The sequence below is a fragment of the Pyrenophora tritici-repentis genome, chromosome 2 (assembly GCF_003171515.1).
Source record: "Pyrenophora tritici-repentis strain M4 chromosome 2, whole genome shotgun sequence".
Lineage (NCBI taxonomy): Eukaryota > Fungi > Ascomycota > Dothideomycetes > Pleosporales > Pleosporaceae > Pyrenophora > Pyrenophora tritici-repentis.
This window is the reverse complement of record NC_089391.1, coordinates 3,894,373-3,912,505: the sequence shown is the minus strand read 5'-3', so window position 1 is coordinate 3,912,505 and position 18,133 is coordinate 3,894,373. Positions and strand designations below refer to the sequence as shown.

The 18,133-nt window shown below is 52.1% G+C and overlaps 6 protein-coding genes across 6 annotated transcripts; 4 read left to right on the top strand and 2 right to left on the bottom strand.

Moving 5' to 3' along the window:
* Nucleotides 1-3,433: 3,433 nt before the first annotated feature.
* Nucleotides 3,434-4,364, top strand: PtrM4_069460 (FabG, Dehydrogenase with different specificities (related to short-chain alcohol dehydrogenase); the record flags this gene model as incomplete). The annotated part of the gene is made up of 3 exons (XM_001933613.1): nucleotides 3,434-3,497; nucleotides 3,561-4,037; nucleotides 4,099-4,364. The coding sequence occupies 3 exons, from the start codon at nucleotides 3,434-3,436 to the stop codon at nucleotides 4,362-4,364; spliced, it is 807 nt and encodes a 268-aa protein (XP_001933648.1).
* A 1,778-nt stretch (nucleotides 4,365-6,142) lies between these two features.
* On the top strand, nucleotides 6,143-7,708 carry PtrM4_069450 (ChiA, Chitinase; the record flags this gene model as incomplete). Its single annotated transcript, XM_066105859.1, has 3 exons — nucleotides 6,143-6,561; nucleotides 6,676-7,096; nucleotides 7,196-7,708. The coding sequence occupies 3 exons, from the start codon at nucleotides 6,143-6,145 to the stop codon at nucleotides 7,706-7,708; spliced, it is 1,353 nt and encodes a 450-aa protein (XP_065964486.1).
* Nucleotides 7,709-8,528: 820 nt separating this feature from the next.
* On the bottom strand, nucleotides 8,529-9,074 carry PtrM4_069440 (uncharacterized protein; the record flags this gene model as incomplete). Its single annotated transcript, XM_001933611.2, has 1 exon — nucleotides 8,529-9,074. The coding sequence occupies one exon, from the start codon at nucleotides 9,072-9,074 to the stop codon at nucleotides 8,529-8,531; it is 546 nt and encodes a 181-aa protein (XP_001933646.2).
* Nucleotides 9,075-10,281: 1,207 nt separating this feature from the next.
* Nucleotides 10,282-11,441, top strand: PtrM4_069430 (uncharacterized protein; the record flags this gene model as incomplete). The annotated part of the gene is made up of 2 exons (XM_066105858.1): nucleotides 10,282-10,495; nucleotides 10,543-11,441. The coding sequence occupies 2 exons, from the start codon at nucleotides 10,282-10,284 to the stop codon at nucleotides 11,439-11,441; spliced, it is 1,113 nt and encodes a 370-aa protein (XP_065964485.1).
* Nucleotides 11,442-12,806: 1,365 nt separating this feature from the next.
* Nucleotides 12,807-14,612, bottom strand: PtrM4_069420 (ATS1, Alpha-tubulin suppressor and related RCC1 domain-containing protein; the record flags this gene model as incomplete). The annotated part of the gene is made up of 1 exon (XM_001933609.1): nucleotides 12,807-14,612. The coding sequence occupies one exon, from the start codon at nucleotides 14,610-14,612 to the stop codon at nucleotides 12,807-12,809; it is 1,806 nt and encodes a 601-aa protein (XP_001933644.1).
* Nucleotides 14,613-14,940: 328 nt separating this feature from the next.
* Nucleotides 14,941-17,644, top strand: PtrM4_069410 (Sec34 domain containing protein; the record flags this gene model as incomplete). Its single annotated transcript, XM_001933608.1, has 3 exons — nucleotides 14,941-15,045; nucleotides 15,105-16,736; nucleotides 16,787-17,644. 3 exons carry the CDS (start codon nucleotides 14,941-14,943, stop codon nucleotides 17,642-17,644), a joined length of 2,595 nt encoding a protein of 864 aa, XP_001933643.1.
* Between the last annotated feature and the right edge of the window lie 489 nt (nucleotides 17,645-18,133).

Below are 18,133 nucleotides of genomic sequence, written 5' to 3'. Positions count from 1 at the left end.
CTGTTAGTTTAGCTTCAGCGAAGCCCGCCTAGTCGCTGGTCGTAGCTCCTCTTGGCTCCTAAAAACAGCACTGACATTCTCCGAGCCAGATTGGGGCACGGTACGCTTTGCTCACATACCTCACTACGGACATGGCACTGGTTGCAACCACAGCGTGTCGGCTCCGGCTTCCTAGATCTTGGTTCCTATCGGGAAGACAAGGTTAGTCACGTTGCAAGCGTTGTGTGTTTTTCCTTCTGGAAGGTAGGCAAAGATGGGTGTGCATGGTATATGGCACCGGTATCACAGTGAGAGAAAAGGCCGGTACCCAGGACGCGCCTCATCCTGCATGTGCGTTGCCTGACAAGCTTACGCGTTCCAGTCTGAATACGAGCAACTCGCCGCTCAAACATGACTAGAAAGACATAGTCATTACAAAAAACCGGATTATAACTGGCTCCTTCAAGCCCACAACACATGAGGAGCGGCACCACTAGGTCCGACTTTGGATGACTCCTTGCTGACAACTGATCGTCACCTGGGGGTCCTTTACCGAAATGCCCTACGACATCAAAGGCCGAGTCCAGTCATGACCACGGCTCTAGAGGGAAACGGCTTCAAAGCAGACGCAGGTGTGCATGACTAGATGGATTAACATTGCTGCCAAGCTTACGGATGCCCGCACGACAGCCGTAGAGCAAGTCAGTAAGGGTGTAATTTGCACCGTGCCGGGCATCGGACTTGTTTGTGTGGGTCCCTACATAGTCCCTTAGGCGTGTTGTGCATTTCCAAAGAAAGGACCCTTTGTGAGTTCCATACTCACGGAACGGTCGGGATGTCGGAGATTACGGACCCCGTTGGGCGCGCTGCCATGTGCCTCTTTTGCTGCTTCTACCAAAGAAACGGGGCCATGTGCAGGGACAGCACATGATCATAGTGATGTGTCGTGGAGTAATACTGGCGGAAACCCCGGTGCACAGTGTTGTATCATTGCGTTTTTGCCTTCGCCATCGGAGCCGAGCTGGTGTGCATGGCTAAGCTTCGGGGACTTCTTCCGGGTAGTATCCGAACGGTTCGTGCATCGTGAGTGGACGTGCATCGCTACAGTTGCTGTTTAGGCTCTCTCTTCACACATTGTGATACTATGTTTACGGCTTGGTCTCGGCGCCTACTGTCTCAGTATCCGTTGAAGCTTCGGCTTGGTCTGAGCTTAGCAACAACTCATCGTGAATGAAGCTTCACCATGCACACGACACAGATTTCAGGGTCGGCGGCTATGCACGACTTCAATGATCATCAGTAAGGTTGACTACATCCGATCGGATGAACAAGGGCCTGTGATGCTTGGGTACAGCAATTGCTCGTATGGAGCATCGGTTGACTTCAGCTTTCAATGCTGGCTGCTTGACGGGATACGGACTGAGGGGAGAGCGAAGGCCATTCAGGCATAGTCTAAGTAATACTCGTCGAAGGAGCCTCATGAAACGCACTGTGACTCACCTCATTCGGACAGGAAAGCACGTTTAATTTGGTGATCTGCACAGTGATTGCAAATCTCCAAAGCCGTGATAGCAATGTCCTACGTGGTTGACAGGGCACGGTGGACGTCACGATAGAAGCGGCCATGTACCCCATGAGACGGTCTGGCCCGCTACAAGTGACGCAATGGCCGATTATCTCGATCCCTTTGTCACAATGTCATGCTGCCGAAGTGCCTGTGCGCGGCGGTTCATCGCACCTTCCGAATAACGATTCTCCATCGACCAAATGACACAGAATCAGTACATCTTGTGTAACCATCTTCAATATCATTCAGCTTTGCAGCCACCGTCCAGTCGACCGCACCGGTACATGCGTAACACTCAAAGCCGGCATAACGTTTGGAGGTACGACGTCTGCGGCACAGCGGTCAACAGCTATACCGATGCCTCCGTGCCGTGTGAACGCAATATCGGCCCATTCTCCGCGCCTCAACGCCATTGAACAGCAGCAGCGGAGGCGTTCATGTAACACATCCACAGCTGTGCCGTCGATAAGGCACGACATGGCAGCCAAAGACGCGATTGTAGCTTACAACACTCCTCAACGTCAGCGCTGAAGCACCATGCCGCCGTCCAGCTACACGCTCGGCCGATCATGAACATGTAATCTGCATCAACCAATATCCAGTCACGTCGGTGCCATTATCTCGCTTCAGCCGCCGTCTGATCGTATTCGAATCTATATTAATATAAGTGCAGGAGCTCCTATCTCCAGCCCAAAACAACCGGTAAGTCCTCTTTGTTGAAGATGCAGTCAGCTCGCAATGCAGCAGGCTGAAGGTTGGCCATTACCATTTTCATCACTACCACAGGGTGAAGATGAAGTGAGGTGTGAGGCGGTCGCAAGCGGTGTGCGTCGGCGGATCCCCACTGTGGAAGGCCGGCAAACGCAAGTGGGTGACTGCGACACTCTGGCTCTTGGCTGTGTGGCAACACAAAGGACGCTCCCGTTGACCGGATCATGTCCGGACTCTACGGCTCTCAGAGAGAGACCTATGAGAGTTGGACATGGGGAGCCATGGGCAACTTGGCATACTGAAAGACGGTGTTGTAGAGGATGATGATGCGTTGCCGGGACCCTGAGGGAGCCGGCAAGCCTAGCCGCTTTGGGAACATCACATGATGACACCTTTTGGATCTGGACGGTGTTCGCAAGGCTGGTCATCAGCGGCAACTTTGGACTCGTTGTCTTGCACTGTGAAGTAAGGATAAGCTCTAGAGATGATTCATTTGGTATGGAGATTCAGGTTTACCAGTAAAACCCATGTTTTCTGGAGAATATCAATGACAGCTGTCGCACCCGGATTCGGAAATCGGAAATCGGAATCACTTGCAATGTCATCCTTCTTCACGAACAAAACCACCAACATGGTCACTAAACACACGTTCAATCGGAAAACATACTTCTGCCGTTGTGAATGAAACACCAGAAGCTTCACGACAAACGAAAAACTGCAAGCATGGTGTTGTGCAGTCCGATCACATCGCACTCGGCCGTAGTTCGGCCCCTCAGTCCGGCCGTCCCTGATGCGGCTCAGGATCTCCTACGGGGGGCCCAGACCGCGGAACAGGCAACGCGGGCGCAGGTACACGGGAGTTTCAGCCCTAGGGAATGGACAATGTCCTTGGGGGAGAATGGCAATGTGCCGGACAGAGTGGGTGGGGGAAAAGACACATGTGGATTCGAGACACAGAGAGGGAGAGAGAGTAGAGTAGTGCGTACACCACAGTAAAGGAAAAGTCCGCTGGAGTCCCGCAGAGTATCCCGAATGAACAAATGGGTATATATATGATTGTTGTTTGAGCAGTGGGAAACATTCATCATCATCACATCAGCTCTCTCATCTACCACTACCACTACAGTCCTCCAACCTTTACCATCAATCAACACATAAACTCATATCACATACAATATGGCCGCCAACATTGAGCAGACATGGAGCCTCGCTGGCAAGGTTGCCGTTGTTACCGGATCCGGTAAGCAAAATCTCCCATATAAACGTCTCTATCATCTCGATAGCAACTAACCCACGCATGCAGGCCGCGGAATCGGCAAGGCCATGGCCATTGAGCTCGCCAAGCGCGGCGCTAAAGTCGCCGTCAACTACGCCAACGCAGTCGAGGGCGCAGAAGCCGTAGTCAAGGAGATCAAAGCCCTAGGCAACGGCTCCGACGCAGCGGCCTTCAAGGCCAACGTCGGAAACGTTGAGGAATCCGAGAAGCTCATGGACGACGTAGTCGCGCACTTTGGCAAGCTCGACATTTGCTGCTCAAACTCCGGTGTCGTATCTTTCGGCCACTTCAAGGACGTTACACCCGAGGAATTCGACCGTGTCTTCACCATCAACACTCGTGGCCAGTTCTTCGTTGCTAAGGCGGCGTACAAGCGCATGGAGATGGGTGGAAGGATTATCCTCATGGGATCAATTACTGGCCAGGCAAAGGGTGTTCCTAAGCACGCTGTTTACTCTGGATCAAAGGGTGCTATTGAGACTTTTACTAGATGCATGGCTATTGGTACGTCACATCCATTTACCCATTCTCACTTACACCTTCATCGTACTAACTCGCCCCATAGACGCCGGCGAGAAGCGGATTACCGTCAACTGCGTCGCCCCCGGTGGCATCAAGACAGACATGTACCACGCTGTATGCCGCGAGTACATTCCCGGTGGTGACAAGTTGTCCGACGACCAGGTCGACGAGTACGCTTGCACATGGTCCCCTCACAACCGTGTTGGTCAGCCAGTAGACATTGCCCGTGTCGTCTGCTTCTTGGCCTCGCAGGATGGTGACTGGGTTAACGGAAAGGTCATTGGTATTGACGGTGCCGCTTGCATGTAAAACAATATAGTGATTTCTCCTTTTCGTCAAAATATCTGGTCGTGTGGTCTGGTATCAGCTGGACACGCGGACTGGGTAGGGAATTTGTAGAGGTACACAATGATATCTCCGAAAGTTTCAATTGCTGCTTTATTGTATGATGAGTGACAATCTCCGTGTTCTTTATATGGTATTCTTGGTTTTCCCCTGTTCTATGGATCAACCGTTCTTTCCGCTGTAGCTCATGATTCGTTTTGCGTATCCGCTGGTATCCATCATACTATAAACTAGAGCAATCATCTATCCAACACCCACAAAGCTGACCCACTGCTATGGCTGGCAACACTGAAATAATAGTTCCTTACTTCTACGTCTTAAAGCGGCTGTAGGGACATTGAAATTTGCATCAGACTTTACTATTAGTTATCCCATCTCATCTATTCTCTCAAGATGTCCACAGCGGTCAAGTGCTGCACCAACCTTTGCTTTTCTGTCTTTCCTGTCATAATATATTGGGCAGGTCATACAAATAATACGGTATCCACTTGACTGTCACAGTCGCTTCTTCTATCAGCCAAATTAGGACAACAAGTCGTGCTCTGAAAATCGAATGGCCCTGTGAACTCTGAAAAGAGTCTGTAGATACTGCATACTCTATTTCCGCGATATCCATCTAAGTCACCACACTCTTTTTATATCTTCTCTTTCTGCTATCAAATGTCACCTGTCCTTGAAAACCAACACGATGCCTCAGTATTCTAGTCGACCATTCACCTGGCCCTTCCAGAATAAGCCATACCAGACATATGCCCTTTGCACAACCCGCTCCCACATCCTCAAACAGAACAACCCCATGACCTTCCAAAAATCTTCAACTCCAGATGCAAACACGCCCCACAAAACGACATCTCTTTTCAGTTTACCGACCTACCTCCCCTTACCAAACCAGCACAACAACAACATCATCATCATCATCTCCATCCCGCGACAAAGTCACCCGCTCTTTATCCCTCTACTTCAGAAAACTAAGCCCACAAACCCAGGTCACGCTCCATCCCCCATTTCCAAACATAGCAACCTCGACATGCTTCCACCCCATCGCCCATTCCAGAAAAAATACGCCTCCCTCAACAAAAAGGAAAGCACGCGTGGTCGTTACGTGTGCCAGGAATGAAACCGCAACGATTTGGCGAGGGATGGGAGGAAAAGAAGCCTCGACTCCACCTACCTACCTACCTACCTACCTACCTTTCGCTAACAAACCAAGGGAGAAAATCACCAGCGATGCGTGCATTGCGTTTAAATGAAGCCGACATATTCTCTCTATCTCTCTCTCTCTCTCTCTCTCTACTCACTTTTTGATAAATCACCATCGCAAGATTGTTTATTTGTCTGTCGTTACAAAGAACCCAAACCTACGTTGAAGATGATGGTATGTTCTGCTTTCCCCCCTTCCTCCCCCCCCGTCCTTCCCACTCTCCCTTCCTTCCTTCCTTCCTTCCGAGCGATACACATGTACCATCGGTTAACCCACATAGTACGCACGGTCCCTGCCTAATTGGGCAGTAACTGTGACTTTTACGCTCTTTCTTCTTACCGCTGCTGTGCAGGCGCAGGAAGCGCCGAGGGGACAGGGTGGTGATGGATGTAATTGGTATTGTTGGATTGAGGAGAGAATTGCGCGGTTGGAGAGGTTTATGGTGAGTTTTTTGTTTTGGGATGGTGAGAGGGAAGACTGAGGGTAGTGGTAGGATGACGGAGAAGGAGGAAGGAAGCTAACAAGATGATTTAGTTAACGAATGGCGATATTCCCCCCGTTGGTGAATGAGACGAGCTTCACGGGTACGGCGGTATCTGAACCGGAACCTGTAGAGACGAGTGGTGCGAACTATTACAGCACTACCTTTGGGACACCTGGATTACCGTATATCTCTACGCTTGCTCCAGCCGAGCCTTCAACTTCCATACCCAGCAGTAACGAGATCGTCCAAGCCTTCACGTTCAGTCCAGCCTCATACGCAACACCGTCTCCGACTACTCCCCAACCCTCATCGACACTCCTCACCCTCATCCCATCGCACGAACCGCTAGCCCAACCAGCCAATTTCACCCACGCCGGCTATCGTGCAGTAGCCTACTACGGAAACTGGGACATTTACAACCGTAACTACCAACCGCAACATATCCCCGCTTCGAAACTAACCCACCTCCTCTACTCGTTTGCGATTGTAAACTCAAACGGCACCGTCTTCCTCACCGACACCTACGCCGACACGGACAAGCACTACAGCACCGACTCACGGAGCGACGCGGGAAACAACGTCTACGGCAGCATCAAACAACTGCAACTTCTCAAAGCCTCGAACAGAAACCTCAAGGTCCTGCTCAGCATCGGCGGGTGGACCTACACCAACACGAACCGGGCCATGGACACGCCCACATCGAGCACGCACGGAATCCAGCGCTTCGCCGCCTCGTGCGTCCAGCTCATCCGCAATTACGGCTTCGATGGCGTTGATATTGACTGGGAGTACCCGTCCACAACGGAGCAAGGAAGCGCCTTCCTCGCGCTGCTGCAAGAAATTAGACGTCAAATGGACGATTATGCAAACACGCTGGTATACGGGGATGATTTTGGACACGAGATGAAGCCGAGCTTCCTGTTGAGCATTGCGGCGCCGGCGGGGGAAACAAACTACAGGAACATGCCGCTGCGCGAAATTAGCCGGGTTACGGATTTTGTTAATTTAATGGTATGTCTGTTTTGGCCATGATTTTTGGGCGTGTGCCGGAATTGGCACGGCGGTTCTTCTCATTTTCCTGGTTTACTGACTTTTGTTGGGATATTGCAGACGTACGACTATGCCGGTTCTTGGGATAATGTTACGGGACATGCCTCGAATCTGTATGCGTCGGCTGAGAACCCGCTCAGTACGCCATACAACACCGCGTCGGTACTGGCCGCCTATTATGCAGCCGGGGTCCCGCCTGCCAAGCTGAATCTGGGCATGCCTCTGTACGGCCGCTCCTTCACGAATACCCAGGGTCTTGGGCTGCCGTACAACGGCATTGGCATAGGCTCTTGGGAGGCGGGTGTGTACGACTTCAAAGACTTGCCGTTAGCCGGTGCCCAGGAGTTTTACGATGCAGAGGCGGGTGCGACGTATAGCTATCACAATGGAAGCGGTATGCTGGTGAGTTACGATACTGTGCCCATGGCGCTGCGCAAGGTAGTCGACCTTGCGCAGCAGCGGCTAGGTGGGGCAATGTGGTGGGAGATTAGTGGTGACAGGATGGACGAGGGGAGCATTGTGTCAAACGTGAGTCGCCTGCGCCTCCGCGTGATTGTGGAAATGAGTCAGTGAATGTGTGTGTGTTGATGTTTGAACCGCAGGGTTGTCCAGAAACTTGGGGGCGTGAGTGGCGCTAACATGGAGTCGTCGCCGAACTGGCTGCTCTACCCCGACTCGCAATTCGACAATATCCGAACTGGAATTTCTGGTGCGCAGGCACAGGGACTTGGCCGACTTTGAGTAATTGTCAGCGTCAATAAAGGTTGTGTAGACAAAGTCAGGCGACGGGAAGCTAGAATCGCGTAGATTATGGGCGATCACCGCGGATAGACGGTAGGATAGTGCATTGGTGGCGTTTGCAATTCATGCATTTCATGGTGGAAGTAATATGACTTGTCATGTTCCCTACCAGTGAGGTCCTATCGGTTATTGCCAAGGTGAAACGACGTGGAGAAAATGGACTTTTGCTGCAGCTGCGTGACACAGTTGCAGCAGTGTTTGAGGCTCTGCTGTTCCTGGCGCTAGGTAGGCTGGGGCAGGAAGCGATACCGCATGTGGCGTAGATCTCCTCCGATATATTGGCATCTAGTCGACTTGTACGATTTGATCGGCTGTGGGACTGCAACGTCAGGGAGAAGGACATGTCATTTTACGAGTACAGCGGATGTGCTAATGCTGACAGATAGTCGTTGGATTTGCGTGGTACCTGAGCGCATGAGGGCCAGGGTGTGGTAGCGGCGCCCGTGTATGCGGCATGGCGAATCATATGTACAGAATTTGGATGCCCAAGCCCGTCCATGCAGCAAAAGTAATAGTAACATGTATGATATAGCGCCAAAATGCGCCCGTACGGTTTAGCGATTTACAAAGTGGACACCAGAATGTGTCGCTGCTACTGCCTCCTTACCTGTTCTGGCGAGCAGGCATCCGCGGGCGGGAGTAAGCGCTGGTAGCATTGCTCGCCCATGATGGTCGAATCTCTATGCTCGAGAAACGTGCGTATCCGCTCGTCCCGGTCCCCGCTGGCGCTGAGGGTGGCGTTCTTACTGCGGCGGTACTCCATACTCGCCTCACGGTGTATCTGGTCGCGGCGCTCAATGGCCGAGTTGTTGAAAGTGGAGAAGCGGGTGCCCTGTACGACGCCGCCAATGCTGATGAAAGCAAAGATGAGGGCCATGAAGGTGAAGTTTGACATTTGGACAGTGCGGTCGTCGTCAGCAGCGTGATTGCCGCCGTCATTCTCGTAATGCCAGCGCTCCCAGTCCTCCCAGGTTGCATTGCTGCGGGGGTCCGTCGTCCAACGGCGCGGATCATAGTCCCAGTCGTTATGCTGGGCAGCAGCGGGCGTGTTGTGGTGGCCCGCCCAGCCATGGCCCCAGATGTCGTATGCTTTGCGCTTCTCAATGTCGGAGAGGATGTCGTGGGCCGTAACTAGCATTCGATAGCGCTCGAGTCGCACGTGGAGTGGTAGCTGCGCTATGGCGGGTGAAGCATGACAGGCGTCTGGGTGATATAGTTTGACGAGGGCATAGAAGCGGTGCTTGGTGTAGGCGTCACCGCGCCGGCAACGTAAGATCTGATAGGGCGTAGGGGTCTTGTGCGGCTTCTGGGCTTCAGGCCAGCGTAATAACTCTTGCTCAGGGTCATGACTGCCGCTGTTGTGCTGGTGCTGGCGATGCTGCTGGTCGTGGTTGCCGTCGTGGTGTTGTTGTGCGTAGTGGCGGCGGAATGTATGACGGCATGACTTCCGCGCGTGCGAAGTCTTCTGCTGCAGCGGATGACCGCATGTCAATGGAGTCAGATTAGCACATGACGAGAACAACCAGATGGACGGCTTCCTTGACAGCATTTGCGCATTGCTCCAAGCGCAGATGTCAATCCGCAGCTTGTGTCGGGGGTTCTGGCAGCACGTGTGGGGTCGGAGGGTCGATGTCGCAGGGTCGCAGGGTCGCAGGGTCGCAGGGTCACTGGGTTGGTGCGCGTCAGCCGTCAGACTGCGACTCTGGCCTCCGCTGGCCTCCTCTGGCCTGGCTCCCAGCCTATTCCGCGCGCTAAACCACTCAAAGTTACAGGGACGGTGCGACGCGGTAGAATGCGAACAGGAGTTGTTGTTCCAACCTCGCTCTCGCGCCTGGCGATCAACTCCGACGACGCCGTTGTCTCAGGCCAAAAGCCTGACATGCAAGTGCGGTCTCTTCCGCCCCCCTCCAGTTGCTCAGAACCGCCGGCGGTGGGCCCAAGCTGCTCCGCGATTCATTCTGCTGTTTGACGTGAACTCCTTTGCCCTCGCTTGCGCATGCCCGCAAACACTGCCCCTGCAGCCATTCCAACTTTCGGGACTGACTGCATGAACCGCACCCTGGAACCACTTTGTCTTTGTCTTCCTCAAAGTGGGTTACCTGTGGGGAGGGGCCATCCTGTCTTGTAAAGCTCGTGTGTTATCACCGTCGAGTGCGCCACTCCCGCCCTTTCATTCCCACCATCCCACCACTCCTTCAGCTGTCTTGACTTGAAGACGGCCCTTTCCGCTCCTCTAACTTGTCTGACACTTTCATCCTTCTTTCTTGTCTCAAACTTTCATGTTGGCTACTGCACACCTCCAACCTTCTCTCTCACCCCTCACACTCACACACCCAAACTAAGCAATGCCTCACAGTAATGCTTCCAACGGATTGCCACGTGAGGGCTACTTGAACCTCACACGGCGCATGGAGAATGAAGAGGACGACCAGTTTGACGTTGACCTGACCATCCTTGACTTTCTCGTCTACAAGGCTATTGGTCTGGTCTTTGAATGGAGGTCAAGTAGTGATCCCTATCACTCTGATCTGCCAAACGCCCTCGTCAACATGACGGCTGGTAAATATCTGCCTCCCAGTATCCCAACACTCGCTAATGTCTTCGAGATTGGCGGACGTTCCTGGGACACAGGCATCAAGGTCGGCGTTTAGATGCGAAAGCATCATTCAGATCTCGCCTCTTGCAATTCTCTCTCATCTTCACCCACAGACTGCACCACGGAGAAACCTGGACCACAGAAGAATCTCTAAACATACTGCGAGAGCAAAACAAGAGCCGTGGCGACTATTGGAAACACCGAACCCAGCACTCACCAGCATTATCCCAGCCGTTTGACCAGCAAAAAGACTTTCCCTTGTCAGATGGCGCTCTATACGAAAACCGGTCCGAGCTTGCGTCGGCGTTGGGAATGCCTCTCGACCAACGGCGTTGGGTAACAGACGTGGCAGGCACGCCTTCACTTCACTGCCTCCTTCCCGTCTTCATCGAGCTCACAGCCGCACGCGTGAATCTGGACGATGACTGGGTTCCATCATCAGAATGGTTCGACCTAGCAGGCCAATTCATGCTGCAAGCCGTGATCGGCGAGTATCTCCGCAACGGTGCATACGGCGAAGAAACATTCAACACAATCTTCGCCTATGGATGTCCTGGAGTCGAGCGCTGGGCCGAAGAGCCAGCAGACGTAGCCGCTATGCGCCGTCTCTTTTGCGATGAAGGCAACCTCCGCCAAGAAAACCGTGCGTGGACAACCGTCAAGCGCCAGTACATCAAGGAGCTCTTACCCCAAAGTCGGTCGCAGACGAGTCTACAGGCACTGGAGGCTGCACAAAGGCGGTATCCATATGCTGCTTTTGAAGAGCAACTACTTTCATTCCTCAAGTACCTCCACGACGGGCTCGTCAAGCCTGACCTCGCACAAGTGGAAGAAGGCCGCATCAACATCGACGGCACCGAGCTTTCAGAAGCAGACTCACGGGCCATGATCCAACGCATGGGTCTATGATACCACCATTACCCCGACACCCTTATTTCCCTTCTCTTCTCTGCATCCCGCGAGTCTCTTGCTTTACATTTTTAGCGCAACACCTAGTTCATGTTCCATATGCCTTGTATTTGTTCTTCTTCATCACTTCACGCCTGCAGCCATTGTTCACCTTTATTTACTTACTTCATTCTCATCCAACGCGAACTCCTTTCGTCTGCAAACCTGGATATACATATCCTGTATCAACAAACAAAAAAGTTTCGACGACTTTTGTATGTATTCATGAAGCCGCCGCCGTTCTGAACGGGGATGGCACGGCACGGGACACGGACACCAACGGACGGACGGCTTTCTTTTTTTGTTGTATTGTAAAAACATCTTTCATATATACCCACGTACAATTCACGCAACACCTACATTACATACATACATAAGTCTGCAAGATTCGGATTAATGGTTATGTAGTAAGAAAAAACCGCATTTTTAGATGTAGGTCATCATTTGAATCAATCATACACACAGTGCTCTGCCGCCGCTGTCTCCATCGTCTCCATACCCCACATCACCGCATCCAAACCAAGACCAACATCGAACGACTTGGGCATCAGCCCTATGCATGTACGCGCGGCATGATGTGCATAAAGAACGCAAACGCAAACGCAAACACCCCTCTCCCGCGCCTTTACGGGAAAATATTACGCCGAGAGGGAGGGCCTGCCTTTTCTTCACATGAACGCGCACCCGGGTGTCATAAAATACTGGGACATACTAGTGTAAAAAAGCCACTGTAGTTGGCCAGACACGTCTATTAGGTGCTTACTTACATTACCCACAGTGTCCAGTATTTTACATATGTCACCCAGGTGCGCTGAAAATAGAGTTTGTTGTGGAAAAATGTCACTGTCTCGCACAACAACCGGGTTCCTGGATGAATTAAACCCCCCTCCCCCCCCCCCACATACGAGAAATTCCACGTGCCGGATGCGGGTATGGATGCGAGGGCGTGTCAAGTGGATACGGGGGGGTTTTTTTTTAGTTGTTTCTCAGATTGGATCCGAGCAAAATTGGAGTGGAAACTATTCTTACATATTTACATATGTACATACACACAAACACCCATGAAATTTGAACATGCGCGAGCCAGGGATAGCTAGCGTTCAACATACCGATGACGACGCCCCCATGTCCCCAAACCTAAACCTAGATACAAGAAAAAAAGCAGCCCTAAAAGGCGATAGCCGAAGCAGCTGAAACAATGCAGGGGAGAGCAACAAACGACGAAGAGATTTTTTTTCTTCTCCCACCCTCGAAACGAGTTACCCTCTGTGATGCGAGGTGCATGAGAAGAAAAAAAAGAGAGAGAGAGGAAAAGAAAACATGTTCTCAAACAGCAGAATACACGGCAGTACAACCCCTGCCACACTCGACTTTTTGCTCAAACTCCACCGTCCGCCCGTTGACCTTGACCTTGTTCCTGGGTGTGATTTGGAACCGATGCATTTCTTTTTCGCGCAATTGTTTGCCGTACGACAAGGAGCCCGCCGCTGCGGCCGCTATGGCAGATGCAGCTCTTTCCTGTTCTGCGGCTTGATCGAGGGGCTGGATGTATGCGGGGGTAGCAATGTTATTTCGCTTTCCGCTGCCGATTTGGTAGAATTCGTTGTTGCCCCAGAAGAGAATGTCGCGGCCCCAGTTTGTGTCGTTGTCTGTGAGTTTTCTTGATTTGCCGTTTACCACGACGCTGGCCACGTTGTCGAGGATGGCGGCGGCGTGGGTGGCGCCGACTGAGATGGTGGAGAGGCGGATGGGGATGGCCGTGTTTTTCATCTCGTCCCATTCGAAGAGGCCGGAGAAGGCGGGGACTTTGACGGGGTCTGCTTGTGTGTGTACCCAACGACCGACGCCCAATTGACCAGTTAGACCGAAGCCAAAAGCCCATGTGTCTGCTGTTGTCTTGTTGCCCTTGGTTGCTTCGACGGCCAGGAAGGATGTATTGCCGCCTGCGAAGACGTTGGTCACCTTTCCCTGCTGACCAGAGTACAGCTTCTGTGTCGGTAGTAGCGATGGTGCGTCAACAAACTGCGCTTCAGCATTGTAGGGAAACCCAAGTTGGCCGCAGGTGTTGTCACCAAAAGTGAAGGCTCGCCCTTCGGAATCGCAGACTAGACTGTGGTAGTCGCCGGTTGCAATCTTCTTGACCGGGAAGCCTTTGAGTGTGGTAATCTCATGCGGCACATCAAAGGCACCAGCAGGCCGACTCTCCCATGTCAGTCCAGGTATGCCCATCTGCCCCTTGGAGGGGAAGTCTTGTGAGCCTGAAGCGAAGGAGAAGACACGGCCAGTGGAAGTAAGCATGAGCGCATGTTCAAGGCCGGAAGAGATGTCGGTAACAGTCTCGCTCCAGCCAAGTTTCTCAGGCGTGCGGGTGCGGTAGGATATGTTGTTAGAGCCACCCCAGAACGGAATCCAGGATGAAGATGGTGGTTTCGGGCCATCCTTCTGCTCCGCCTGCGATACGGGTATCGAGTACACGGCGCCACTGGACGACAGTCCGATAATGCGATCGCGCGATATAGCTAGCGATGTGAGATTCCGACCTGTCAGGGTCTTTGTTGGCTCGGTAATGTTCTCCGCGAACGCTGTGCCCCATTGCAAAAGATCGCCCTTCTCATCTATGGCCGCACCGAAATTTCTGTCGAGCTTGATGTCGCGCAGCAGCTTTCCGTCAAAGAAGCTAAATCGCCTTGGTGTCTTTATGAACTTCTCATCGGAATCTGGCGCAACGACCTTGCCCGAGTTTGACCCCCATGTATACACGCCGGGATTCTCCCAGCTCTTCACCACTTGGAGATGCTGCGAACTGATAATATTCCTATTGTCGTCGCTCGATGTTGCTTGCCGCCGAGGTGCTTCAAACTTCAGCTCCGGTTCCTCTGGCTTTTCCAGCTCCTCAGCGTGCGCATCTCGTAAGATCGACTCTCCACTGCACCAAGTGTATGCGGTGGCGGTGGCCCACAGTGCGCCAACAGTGGCCACGGATCGGACGAAATGCTGCTGTCGACGCTGGGCATATGGATGTGCCGCCGTGCGCACCTGGGATCGCGGGGCTCTGGTGGCTACATTTCTACATAGCTGCGGGGCACGAGGCGTTCGTAGTGTTGCGCGCGATAGACATTTGGCACTGAGCATGGTGTGTGTGTAAGGGTGGTGGGGTAGTAGCAAGGAACGACCCAAGGGTGTCGAGAAATTCAAGAGAATAATCGTCGCAACATGTTTGAATCCAAAGGTCCGATTCTGGCTACTAGTATTGGTAATTGCGTAGCTTTGATAGCTTCTCGAAATCGTAGCGGCATGATCAATGACGACCTAGACTTTCTCCACATCTGACAAGAACACTTGTACATATCGGGTTAGGCCACTTCCCAGACCCCCACGGCCGAGCTCCGACATTGAAGCTTGCGTGGTGTTTCCGGCTCCTGCAAGGGAGTTTCTAGTAAAACAGCAGAATTGCGCCAGAATGTACGAGGGAGACTCTTGGTACAATGCCTTCGTGCCGCGCACGGCAAAGCCCCCCGAAAAGGCAAAGCACCGGCGGAGAGAGAGCCTGCTCAAACAGGAAAACGTAAGCCCACCATCCGTCGCATGGGTACGTTTGAGCACTTCTGATGATTGTATCTGCAGGAGAGTCAGGCTGACTTGGAGCGCGTAGAAGCCATCCCGGAGACGGTAGAAGAGGAGACACTGGGGAAACTCAATGGCCCCCCACCTGCCACCGTGGCCAGACGCGCCAAATCCTACAGTGACTTCTATACCGTTGTGCGCGCGCATTTGAAGAAGGAAAAGGCGCTAGAAAAGAAAAAGTCGAGGGAAGACATCAGCACCGAGCTGGAGTTTGCCGAATGGTATGGCGGAGTTAGCGACGAGCTGCTTGAAGCCAGCCATGAAGAGTACACGCTCTATCAGAACCAGCTGCGCATGACGCGGAACCACCTTGAGAACATCATCTCTGATACCTCGTCCACGCTCGATATCCTCTCCTCGCTCTCCGAATCCTTCAAGATTGTCGAAGCCCAGACAAATGCCTTCCGCACCCAGTGTGAGGGCCTGATCGACGACCAGAAGCGCATAACGAAACTTGCAGACGACATGGAACAGAATCTACGATACTATCTGTATCTCGAGCCTACAACCAAACGCCTTAATGCTCCAGGCGCGGGCAAGATCGTGCGTGGCAGCGAGTTCGTCGAGATGCTGGCAAATCTGGACAGCTGCTTGGAATACATGCAGGCGCATTCGAAGCACAAGGAGGCGGAGACATACCGGTCGAGATACCGCTTACTCCTCACCCGTGCTCTTACCCTTATCCGCGTTCACTTTACAGAGGCACTTCGAGAGATTGCAGCTGACGTGGCCAAGAGAATCGCCGATAGACAACTGAACGACACCACCATGTCCGCCTTGCTATACGCCAAATTCCGCGTCGGTGCGCCAGAGCTGAAGAGCATAGGGATGGAGATACAAAAACGAGCAGTTCTACCCCCTGGAGCTGCGCCAGGTGGAGAAGCAGAGTATCAGAGTCTGATGAATGAGCTGTACCAAAGCTACTCAACTACCCGCGGGCGCCTCATCCTACCAATCGTAACCAAAAAGATTGGAGAAATCGCACAAGCTCCAAGTACCTCGACCGATTTGGTAGCTTTTGCTCGAAGCAGCATAAGCTACATACGCGGTATATGTTTTGACGAGTGCGACTTATGGCGTGAATGGTTCGAAGGCGATGGTGGCCTGTACGACTTTCTGGAGGCTGTCTGTGAGCCTTTGTACGATTATCTCCGACCGCGAACTATCCACGAGACACAAATCTTGAAGCTCTGCGAATTATGCACCATGATACAAACACGATACATGGAAGAAGATGAAGAGGATTCACCTGTCGAAGCAAACAAACTCGACTTTACCGTCATAGTACACCCTGCCCTGGAAGACGCGCAAAATCGATTAGTGTTCCTATCTCTTGCAATACTACGGGACGATATTGAACGCTACAAGCCAAAGCCAGGGGATCTTGATTATCTCGCAAAGAACAAGAAGCTAGCCGCCTCAGGAGCCAAGTCAAACCAGCCAGCATTGTCTGGAAAAAAGCAACCAAAGTCCGAACTTCCACCTACCCCCTTGCCAAAAACGCCCACCATTGTCGAGGAAGACGATCCCGATGCTGGATGGAACTTCAACACTGAAGCTGCGTTCAAGGATTGGTATCCTACATTGCGGAAAGCAATTTGGCTGCTCAGCAAGATCTACAGACTTGTTCATGTATGTCAGCGCACAGTTTGTCGTGAGTGTCATGCTAATGTGCCATTTAGTCGTCCGTCTTCGATGATCTAGCCCATCGTGTTGTGCATAGTACCACATTGTCACTCGTACAGGCTAGCACTCTCCTCACCAAGTCTGCCTCGCCTACAGATGCCGCTCTCTTCCTAGTTTCACACCTGCTGTTGTTGAAACAACAAATTGTCGCGTTCGACATTGAGTTTGTCACGCCCGAAACTACAGTGCAATACAACTTTTCCAGCGTCACAGAGACCTTTTGGGAGCTCCGTGCTCGTGGCGGTCTATTCAACCCGCGTAACCTCGTCGGCCTACTCATTCCAAAGGTCGTGGAGAACATGTTGGATGCAAAAGCAGAAGTGGATGCTCGTCTACGACAAGCCATCAATGACTTCACCGGGCAATTCGTGAGCAGAATGACGGCACCAATCGAGATGAAGAACAACAAAAAGGTACCACCAAACGAAGCGCCAGCCCGCGCAAGCAAGATACGGCAGAATATCGAGCATGAAACACCATTCCTAAGATCAAAACTCGAAGAGTACATCACCGACGCGCGCACCCGCGAAATGCTCGTAGCAGCCGTCATGGAATCTGTGACTCAGAAATACGAAGATTGGTACGACACATCCTACTCACCATCGATTTCAACCCAGAACGGCGCCAGTAGAGGTAAAGGCAAGGGTAGGGAAGACGGGGTCTGGGATCCAGACGTGTTTAGCGAATGGTGCGCGAACGTCTTCAAGGTGGGGACGCTGGGTTTGGGTATAATGGATAACGGGCAGGAAGACTATCAAGACGAAGATGATAGCGATACGGATAGTATGGGCGCTGCTAGTGGTAGGACAGGAACTGATAGGATGGGTAGCTCGGGGTTGAGGATTAAGATGTAAACGCTGTTTAGAGGGGGAATATGTGATGCATTCATCTCACTCTCCGTCGCTTTGTTAGTATGCAACTACGGAGATTTTGTCAAGTCAACCCAAACCTGATATGCGTGAACATCGCAGACAGCCTTAGAGAATAGACACTGGGTCGTCAAGTTGAGCAGCAGACAACCAAACCAAACCGTTCTTTAGCGTTCATATGATTGAAATAAGCTATTCATCCTCCTCCAACCAGGAGAAAAGGCCTCAAAGTTAGCCAAGGAATAATGAGAAGATGAGAAGAAGAAAAGAAAACGCCATTCCAATGTATGCAGATACAGCATGGGACAGACCCTTTTAAACCCTAGTCCAATTCCCCATGCACGCCAAGAAAACGCCTTGCTATGCATGTATACATACACCTCAATACCTCCTTCGCTCATGTGGATATCCCATTCCCGTCAGCTATAGCGCACAAAAGGTCTAACTGCGTAGAGCAATCATATGTTGACAATA